We start from the raw sequence: 10,553 nt of genomic DNA on the forward strand, positions 1-10,553 counted from the left end.
AGCAGGAAAGCAGAGGTGGGAAAGACCTGTAACATCCTGAGCGTCAAGTCCAGAGTGGGAGCCTGAGGCACACTGACAGCAGTCATCTGGACATGTTCTTCCCAGCTGCTGTTTCTGTGCTCTGCAGTGTTTACAAAGCCAGAAGTTCACTCACTTGTTCTCATTATTTAACTTATGCTGCATTTTCTTCCTTTGTTTCAGCTCAAAAAGAAGCAGGTCTATGTCGAGAAGGTGGAGAAGATGCAGCAGGCCTTGGTTCAGCTGCAGGCAGCATGTGAGAAACGGGAACAGCTGGAACATAGGCTGCGGACCCGGCTGGAGAGAGAACTGGAATCTCTCCGGATGCAGCAGGTACCTGCTGTTTCCCTGTGCCATACTAGGTTTCTTGTAGGATTGTACAGTATACCCCACACCACAAATAAAAGAAGGGCAGTGGTTTTCTCTGTCTTGTAAAATTAACAATTTTTTCTTTTGGTAGCTAGAATTATGGATTTGCTGGCTGTTGTATTGTTTTTACTTAATTTAATTCTCTGTTCCAACCAGAAAATTTAGATAAGAGAGCAATAGGGGATTTGTCACATGACAAGATTCAGACATAGCCATATAGCTAGATGGTGTTCTATCTTTAAGTAAGCTGGTTATATTTACTTCTAAATAATTTAAAAAATATTGCTCACAGTTTGAGATTTTATATAAAATTCATTAACAACTGGCCTGAAAAGAGGCCCTTCAAAAAGCTTTTCCATTTAAAAAAACCAAACCAAACAAAACCAGCAAAACCAATTCTATAAATGCAGTTGATGGAAATGGATGGGAGCTTCACGTAGAGTATATTCTTATGATTGTAACGTGAGTCTTTTTCAGTGAAAAGAATGAATGAGAAGTAGATTGTGCAGTGGTGTTATGAACTGGATGAGAAGTTTTAGTTTTATTTCAGTCTATGTCAAACATAGGTGAACTGTCAGGTTTGTAAATTTTACTGGATATAGGATGCAGGCCTGTGTTCTAAATAGCATTTAGTTTCACGTTATGTTTATCCCCCAACTTCCACCTCTGCAAAAGAATGGGTATTTAAATCTTATTTGTATTTTTGTATTGGTTTGAGTAGGAGTTACAGTAATTTGATAAACTTTTCTGTCTTACCTTTGGAAGAGTAGGTACTCTGAACCCCACAATTTTTGACATTGACCCTGAGTCAACACAAAAAAATAGCTTGCTTGTGAGCTGAACGTAAAGTAGCTTGTCTGCCCAATTTCTTTTCTTTTGAACTATTTTTTTTTAATTTTTAAGTCAAATATCCTGCTAATCCCAGAAGAGACTTCCATATAAAACTATGCATTTTATCCATTGAGCTATTAGCTCAGCAAATCTCCACTCTTCCTTGTTTTGAAAGGGAACACTGCCTGTCTTCCAAATCTTGCTTTAGAACTGAATTTTTAATCCCCAGCTACTTAATCCACAGGTATACACTGATCATATTGATTTAATAACCAAATCCTTTAAAAATATTTTGTATGTATTTTTTTTTTTAAAGGTGTGATAACCCTTGTCTGCTAGTTAGTGTCTTGCTGGAACAATGTTGGAAGTAAGTCTGTGTTACTTTAGGCATTATGGATGGGCTGTAGACATCAGCCCTGAATAGCATGATCTAGCTCCTGGATGCACATGTGGGCTTTGCACATGGCAAAAGGCCTTAGGAGTATTTTCCGTCTCAGATATTTCCTTGTTAGTATTGACCAGCTCTGGAATGGCACCAGGAAGCACTCTAGTGTGGGTGCTGTGAGTCAAGCTGTCTTTCTTGGGAGCAGTGCTTGATGTTTTATGACTTTTGAGCTTCAACATTTGGAAAACAGAAGGAGCCTTTCTTGCATTATATGAACTCGTTTCCTGGTTATGACAGAGTGAGGCTGAACTGCTCCTGGAGATGTTTCAGATGAAGCTCTAAAGGAGACCGTTACCATCACCTAGTCTGCCCAAGATGGCATAGGCCGCTGCATTTCACTCTGGGGGGTTCTTGCGTCAAGCCAGTGCTGCTCTGGACCAGCCTCCATCCTTCAGACAAAAAGCAAACAAACCAACCCTGAGTCTTACAGATGCATCCTGAGATGACTTTTTTTTTTTTTTTTGCTTTTGGAAATCAGCGTCAGGGTACATCTCAGACTGCCAACGTCTCAGAGTACAACGCCACAGCACTTATGGAACTCCTGCGCGAGAAGGAAGAAAGGATTCTTGCTCTGGAAGCTGATATGACCAAGTGGGAACAGAAGTACCTGGAGGAGAGTGTGATGAGACAGTTTGCTTTGGATGCAGCTGCAACTGTGGCTGCTCAGAGGTAAATGAGACTTTTCATAGTACAGGGATTATTTTCTTTTTCCAGTTGAATGTCATATTTCCCACCAAGGAATGTTGTCATATCACCCTCCCATGATACCTTGCCTTGTGGTCTGAATGGCTTCTCAGACTTCTGCATGCAAGTGGGGCTTGGCTGCTTTTCCTGGGAGCTGTGCAATTGCCTACAATTAGAAACTTTTTTCCAGGGGAAGATTCCTCCACATGCAGGAGCCATTTTCCAGACTAGAGTTGTTCTGAGCCATTCCTAGAAGCTGTTGATTCAAAAATAGGTGTATGAGAAGGGTTTTGGTTTTTTATTTTTTTAAACAGGAATCAGTCCTCACTGAAGTCATGTGAGATGGGGTAAGCTTGGTGATTCACATCATTCACCCTGAATGGCTTACTTGTTCTCCAGAATGTTTTTGCAAATTACTTTGTGGTATTGTCCTCAGCATGGTTACTAACCAGAAACATCTACTAGGAAACTCTGCTCAAAACATTCTGCTGTGTATGGAGAGCACTGCTTGTGGGGGTGGGAAGGGAAGGGTGTCTGAAATTTGGTAACAAGCTCACATTCCAAGACAACTGTACAGAAACACTTATTATGGCTGTAAATATACCCAAGTGCTTCAGCTAGTTGGTAAACAAGAGCTGTTATTGGAATGCAGCTCCTTAGTGTTAGGTATTGCTTACATATAATTTCATTGCTCGCTAGTTTCTGGTTCTTGATGGCAGATTTTATTTTAGATTGTTTCATGAACCAGATTCAAACAGGGATGTTATTGCAACTGGCTTCCTAGCTCATAAGATCATACTAGAATTACAGAGGTAAAGTTGCAGATCTGCTGTGTTAGTGTTTAAAAACTTATCTTATCTTGCTCCAGAAGCAAGCTGTTATTTTAGGGTATTGATTCTTCTTGTGCACTGTTTTCCGCCTCCCCAGAGATTCTCTAAAGGCTCTTGCTACTGCTTGTCCTTAGAGGCCATGTTATATTTTCAGAATGCGTTGATAAGTAGGGGTCTGGTCTATTGTTTATCATGGAATGAGAGGGGATGTATTAGGCCTGTTCCAAGTTTTGTTAGAATGCCTTCCAGTCAGGAAAGAGCCAACTTCTGTTTTTCCATTTCCTTCTAGCTGCTTCTCCCCTAAAAGAGAGTATTCTATTAGTGTCAATACTTCTGCAAGTTTATATGCAGTTGGCACCTATAGTATCTACTTCAAAAATACAGGCTGTGAGGGATTCCTCTAATTTCAGTGGCAACCTCATCTACGCTGTACACGAATTTCTTTCCCTTTTCTTTGATAGTGAAAAATAGCATCCCTTAAGAAGTTGAGGTTGCAGGAAGGATGCTTTACAGCACAGGCAGAAATCTGGGTCAGGTTACGTTTCTTTGGTGAATGACCTTCTTATGCCCTTCACATTGGTGCTTTGCTGTTCCTGTTCTGAACTTTTGCAGAGTTAAAGGTACATTTACCAGACAGTTCTTAGTCCTGCTGGGTCTGAGAGAACAGATTTCTTGTTACAATGAATTGGAGCTCTTGGTAACTCCAAATTTTTTTGTGTTTGGTTTTTTCTAATTATGTTAATGCATAGCTATGTCAGTAACATGCTCTTAATGTTATGAGTCATAGAGTGATACAGAGCATAGCACAGTGACTTTGTTCTGACTGAACAGCAACAAGTAGAATGAAATACTCATTATGTTTTGGTTAGTGGACTGAACAACTATCACAGTGTTAACATCAGGCACTATGTGGAATCAGTCTGTTTTCAGTCCAGTCCAAGTTTTTTGGACCAAGCTGCTTAGGATTCCTTAAGAAACTTCCATGCCTAGTTCCCTTTGATACTCAGATTCCCTGTATGATACTGTTGGAAGGGGAAGGGAAAAAGCTTTCTGGCTGAAGCAAAGTTTGCACTGTTTCAATTGAAGGAAGGGCCTAGTGTTCTATACCATCCTTCCCCCTCCCCATGTCCTTGGATTTGCCTCATCAATCAGTTTACAACGGTACAGTGAATCAGTTAGATTATAGACTGGCCTGAGATGGACAGTAGATTGTATACAGTATTCTTGTAGTGACTTGCATATTTTTGTAATCCTTCTTTCATTGGGGCTGGGAGTTGGATTTTTGGAAGACACTGAGCCAGCTGCAACTCAAAAAAAGTGGATATTCTTGTTTGTTACTTTTGAGCAATTATTTTGTGCTGTTAGGAGGAAAGCAGCAAACTTAGCTGGTCCTTCATCTGTTCTACTGCTTGTTCTCAGGGACACGACAGTGATCAGCCACTCGCCTAACCCTAGCTATGACACGTCACTGGAAGCTCGCATTCAGAAGGAGGAGGAGGAGATCCTGCTTGCCAACAGGAGGTGTCTCGACATGGAGGGAAGGTAAAATGCAGTTTGGTCCTATCTGGCTTCTTTAGGACAGGGATTTTAAGTTAATTGTCTGGGTAGACGCCTCAGAACCAGAAATTCTTGTGTCTTCACCAATAGCAATGATGTAGGATGCCAGACGCTCATTTGGCCAAGAAAGTATCTGCATAGCAATCCAAAACCTGTCTTGATACTGAGGGCTAATGCAAAAAAGTCATCTTAGATTTTTTGCATCTAGCTTCTTGTTCTGCTCTCTTCGGGGCATCTTCATCAGACCCCAGGCTCCAGCCACCTCTTAACAGTCTCACAGAACTGTTTTCCCTGGGGTTAGGTCCAGTGCAGGCTCCCCAAAGTGTGTTAATCCTCTTCTTTCTGTTGCTCTCATGTGCTGCCCATAACTCTCAGCTTTGTCTCAAAGCCCCTTCCGTGGCTGTTTAGAGCAAATTCCAGTAGCCAAAGCTGGGTGGGTATCTCAGTGCCTTTCTCTCATGCGTGTATACAGAAAGTCTCATGCATGATCTGCTCTGGTGGGCCAGTGAGCAGCCAGTATTCAGGGCAATAAGCTCACTGGCATCCTCTCTCTGCCTCCCCAAATGCCTGAGGGAGTCAGCCATGGGGGCACTGAGGCCTCAGTCCAAGGAGACAGGAGTACAAGTACATTGTTCTTCTTTGTATTTCTCAAAAAGGATTAAGACTCTGCATGCTCAGATCATTGAGAAGGATGCCATGATCAAAGTCCTGCAGCAGCGCTCCCGGAAGGAGCCTGGTAAGACAGACCAGCTCTCCTCAATGAGACCTGCCAAGTCACTGATGTCCATTTCGAATGCTGGCTCGGGCTTGCTGTCCCACTCATCAACGCTGAGCAGCACTCCCATTCTGGAAGAGAAGAGGGAGGACAAGAGCTGGAAAGGCAGCCTAGGTAATTTTTAAATAACAGCGGCAATCCAGATATGCGAGTCACTGCTTAGAGGGGAGGCAGGAGCAGCAGAAGGAAGAAGGTGTGTTGGACAGACAGATCAGCTGGCCTAGCGTGCAGTAAAGCTGACTGCAAGCAAGATGGGAGACATTTGGAACAACTGTTTGTTTTAGTCACTTTTGGGAAATAGTGACTTCTGATGTCCAGGCTCTGTCATTAAAACATGTAAGCTTTCATTCCCAATTTGGTACCTGACTTCAGGGATATTTGAGATAAAGTGTTCAGAGTTCCCAAGCCCTTGCTTTCAGCTGGGTTGTTACAGCTGTCTGAAGGTGTAAAGTCTCCTTGAATAGGAGCAGAGATACTAATCGGGATTGCTATCCTGTAGTGTTGTGCCTGCACTAACATGACTCCTGTCTGGAATGGCTCAACACCATTGTTCAGAGAAAATGCATTGTAACAAAGCAGATCTTAGATGATTTTTTTTTTTCCTGGGGGAAGTTAGGCCCAAAGGCCCTCCCTATGAAACTAAAAGACCCTGAAATGTAAATGAGAATCTGTTGTAGCTGATTTCAGAGTGTGCAGATTTATCCTGCCATAGATGGGCCACTGGTTAGAGACAGGGAAATAAGGTGTTAGTGCCCACTGCGTATCTTTGCATGCAGCAACATGAAGATGCTGCTATTCTTCAGGTACTTCAGCAACCAGTGCTGAAAGGTGCTATAGAAAGGTAAATTAGTGCTGTCTGCTGAAGCACGGAGCACTTTCCAGATCCTAGAGCAAGTACTACAGAGGGGTACAGAACTGATACCAGTTAGTTTTCTGGGTTTGTGAAATTTCCTTCCCTTTTTCCACAAAGGTGTTCTGCTGGGAACAGAATATCGCTCCGAATCCATTCCCTCCACCCCCTCTCCTGTCCTTCCTTCCACACCGTTGCTGTCAGCCCACTCGAAAACAGGCAGCAGAGACTGCAGCACCCAGACTGACCGGGGGAATGAACAAAGCAAAGCTGCACCTTCCACTGCAGCTCCCACACCAGGACGACTCCCCAGTACCAACCTGGCCTACAGCGCAGACAAAACGGGTAACAAAGCTCAGCTGCTCTCCCAGAGGGGCCCCTGCCATGGTCTTGCCAACAGTTCTGCTCTGTGGGGCAGGCCCTGCCATGCCTTTTTCCATTCAGGAAAAGTGGGTTTAGTTTTTATGAGGACAGATGGGTTTCAGAGGCAAGCTTGACAATGTTCTGAGGGGTCTCAAATGCCCTGAAGGAAAAAAAGCCTTAAGAGTGGTAGCATAAGCATGGACACACTGGGTGGAGAGGTATAGCAAGGTTTAAGAATTGGAGCAGTTATATGCAAATCCCTGGACAGCCTCTGAGTCAGTGTCTACTCTGAAGTAAATTGCGAGTAGCATGTGGGGTTTAAACAGTGTATGAAAATGGGCCGTAGAAACTGGCCATTGCATTTTAGTGGGTATTCAAAGCAAAGTGGGCTCAGGTAAGGGGGAGGAAGAAGAAGGAAAGGTAACTATCGTGATAAAGCTGTCTCGTTATTATACTGTCCCAGTCTCAGGACCGACTTCAGCATTGGCACAAGTAGATCCAGTTGACAGTGACTGTCACAGAAGCTGAATTTGCTTCCCACAGAGCTCCGAGCTGGCAAGAGCTGCTCATTTTCCAGCCCGCTCTGCCAAATCAATGCAGATTACACAACCTTGCCTCTTCTACTTACAGACACATTACAATTATGTTGTTCTTTATGGAAGAGTGGATTTGGCTGGTCTGCTGTGCATCTTGCCCATGCTGTGCTATTTAATGGGTATCGAGGGAGACAGGGGAACAGGTTTTGTGGTGAAAGTCTACACTGACTACATTGGTTTAAATGCAGTCACTCCAGTTTTATATGCCATTGTGTACCAGTGGGAGATACCCAAAGGGAATTTGATAAAATATCTTTATTTGTTTGGCTATATACATGAAGAATTGAATTTTTTAAAACAAAATAAGGAGTTGTGAGCTGTCTTTCGGCCAATGATAGAAGATGACTTTTAAAATGTTAACGTCATTTTTCTAACCTCATTGAAGTTACAGCTTTTGATTGTCTGTCTCTTGTTTTTCCTCATCACGTAGATGGGCCACTTTTCCACTCCAGCACTCTTGAAAGAAAAGCCCCTGTTCAGACCATGGGGCAGGACCTCCCAGATGGAGAGATGGTAGAATACCTCATCTGAAAGGCTGTACCAGGATCTGAGCTGGGATACAGTAGCAAGAAATTTTTAAAAGACATTTTTGTTGGGAAAAAATTGTCATACCTGAGTAATAAAAGAACACTCAGCTGTTTGCTCTTGTATATTATGTCTCAAAAGTATGGACAGGTTAATTTATAATTTGCTCTAAATTATAAAAAACCCGTAACACTTGTTCTTTGAAAGTTTCCCCCTTTATTTTTTAAATAATGGATCTGGTAACATCTGGAGAAAAACCAAGAACTTAGGTGCACTACATCTGATACTTCATTTCAGTATTTTTAAAGTCTCTTAAACAGAAGTACCTGCTCTCACAGCTGTTGGTTAAATGTCTAGCTTGAACACAGTAAGGTAAGCATAATGGCCTTATAACGATCAGAACCAGGGACTTAGTTGTGACCATCACTTAGTGGTTTTAGCATACAGGTGTTCTGAGAAACTTTTATAAATTTGAGCTGTGATCAAGGGAGATTTCTCTTTACACTTTCTCTTTACACTCAGTGTAAGAACTCAGAATAGGTATTTCACATTCATAGGCTGGAAAGATTTTCATTTTCAGTGTGGTAACATTTTTTTTTTTTTTTAAACTTCCCAAATTGTGTTATTTCTTTATTAAAAAAAAATGACTCCGGTGATTAATGTCGCATTTCACATTTTTAGTTTCATTGAAAGATTTGCCACACTTTTATACTTAAGTACTTTTTCAATAATTTATACAGTGGATAGTAAATAATATATTGCATTCATGTTTTACGTAAATTAAAAAAGGAGAGTTTACAGGCTCAGTCTTGATCTGTTAGATCAGATTTCTGCCATTGTAATGCCATTGGCTTTAGTGGAACTCCAGATTTACCATAGTGCAAGTGGCAAGCCCTGTTGCTTTTCAGTGTTAGCAACTTAATCTACCGCATCTGTGGAGATCTTTCTCTGTAGCAGATTTTTCTATATTTCAAATGCCCTTCTACTTTGTATGTCTCTCCTTCTTGGAGATACTAGATTCTTCTTCATATAGCAAAGCTTCAAAGGTAGAGCTTTAAAGAGAAGCTCTGTGTAAAGTTTCAGATGGCAAATTCTCTCCTTCCAAAATATTTTTTTTCTTCATCTAACTGGAGAGAGCAGCTTAAAGAAAGTCCCAGAGGCATTACAGAAGAAAGTTGCACATTTAAATCATCAGGTTCACTTTCAGATTTTTGGGAACTAGCACAGATGCAGCAATGCTTTGATTGCAGATGCTATAATGAGATATTAAGACCAATAGAAGTAAATGAGTATTTTTTGTTACTGTCTTTGCATTTTATTAAAACACTTCAATATTAATTTCTGTTAAAAACTACTTTTTTTTACTTGAATGTTAAAATACCTAATTAGCCAGTGGTCACACGTTGGGAACCTGGCTAGTCTCAGCTTTCTGTGCAACATTAAAGTAGCCACATTTTCATTTCAGATCATTTCACCCCAGAAATAAGGAAAATCGGCAATCCATCATCGAACAGTTAGTGAATGTCCTCAATTCCTACTTAGCTGGCACAACTGATACGGTGTCCAATTGAAATGGCCTTACCAGATCAACAGATTGTAACATGAATTTCACAGTGGCGGGTTGGGAGGTGAAAGGAGGTCCCTTCCGTCTGCTGCACGGGTGACGTAGCAGTGCCTAAAGATCAGCCGTGAGTTGGATTCTCTTTGTCTTTTAGTGATAATCACTTAAAAAACCAAGGAAAACACTTCAATCATTTCTAGCAGATTTGCTGCTTGTTAATGTTCTTCAGGCTGTATTCTAGACCCACAGAAGTTGGAGATGGCAAAATGCATATGGTAAGACAGGAACTAAGTCTAACTAGCCTGGCGTTACCAGTGACTGCTCTAACAGGCAGCACAAACTCCCTTCCATCACCACTGCTTAAGACACTTCAGAGCTGCACTCTAAGGCTTTGACTGTCTCTGCCATAGGGGACAACGTCCTTCTGGACACTGTGGTAGTCCCTCCCTAAGTGTATCCTAATAATCTGTTTGAATTAGTCCTCCACCCTTTTCTAGACAAACTGTTCACAGCCTCTTCATTCTCATCCCTGAGAATGTCTTACTTTTACTTCTCTTGGCTTAATTCCATCCCATTATATGAAGTAATGCCCACTCTGGATGATTTGAAGTGATTTCTCTTCCTCCTCCACAGCTGTTGGAAATGCAGGAGAAGCTTTTCTCATTAACTCTAAGGTGTCCATCTTTCTGCCATTTCAGCATGATTTTCTGTATTATATTTTGTGGTTTGGGCTTAGAATGAACAATAAGGGAGATCAAATGCCATTGAGTGTCTGCGTGAGAGAGGGGGACGGATGTTTGAGTGCTTTTCTGTTCTTTTAAAGTCAGGAAAAATGATATTCCATCTTTACAAGTACTTCTCAGCAGCAGGAAAGAAGTTTTGCAACTGCAGGGCTTGATAAACACTTCCAACTCGCTTGATTCACATTAATTCTAAAACATCTAGGAAAATTTGGATTCTTTACAGATAAAATCTGTTTTAGAAAACTGATTTTCCCCAATCTATATTGGCTGTTCAGCTGGACTAGGTAAAAATAATTTGTTTATCCTCCTTGCAGCTCATTGTTTTCAAACTGAATGCCACTGTAATCTATTTTTACAAAGAAAAAAGGACATAATAGCTTTCTGTGAAGAAAATACAGATTATGGA

General features: G+C 41.5%; 1 protein-coding gene across 5 annotated transcripts in view; it reads left to right on the forward strand.

The window, feature by feature from the left end:
* AMOT (angiomotin) overlaps positions 1 to 9,181 on the forward strand; it is a 61,990-nt gene extending 52,809 nt beyond the window's left edge. For all 5 annotated transcript variants that reach the window (XM_052813555.1, XM_052813559.1, XM_052813554.1 and 2 more), the window contains 6 exons: positions 202 to 351; positions 2,142 to 2,332; positions 4,597 to 4,719; positions 5,391 to 5,623; positions 6,480 to 6,704; positions 7,749 to 9,181. In XM_052813555.1, the coding sequence (XP_052669515.1) occupies positions 202 to 351; positions 2,142 to 2,332; positions 4,597 to 4,719; positions 5,391 to 5,623; positions 6,480 to 6,704; positions 7,749 to 7,849 (1,023 nt within the window). In that variant the 3' untranslated portion in view covers positions 7,850 to 9,181. The remainder of the gene's footprint in view (positions 1 to 201; positions 352 to 2,141; positions 2,333 to 4,596; positions 4,720 to 5,390; positions 5,624 to 6,479; positions 6,705 to 7,748) is intronic.
* The last annotated feature ends 1,372 nt before the right edge of the window (positions 9,182 to 10,553 follow it).

The sequence above is a fragment of the Harpia harpyja genome, chromosome 18 (genome assembly GCF_026419915.1).
Source record: "Harpia harpyja isolate bHarHar1 chromosome 18, bHarHar1 primary haplotype, whole genome shotgun sequence".
In the NCBI taxonomy this organism is placed as follows: Eukaryota; Metazoa; Chordata; class Aves; order Accipitriformes; family Accipitridae; genus Harpia; species Harpia harpyja.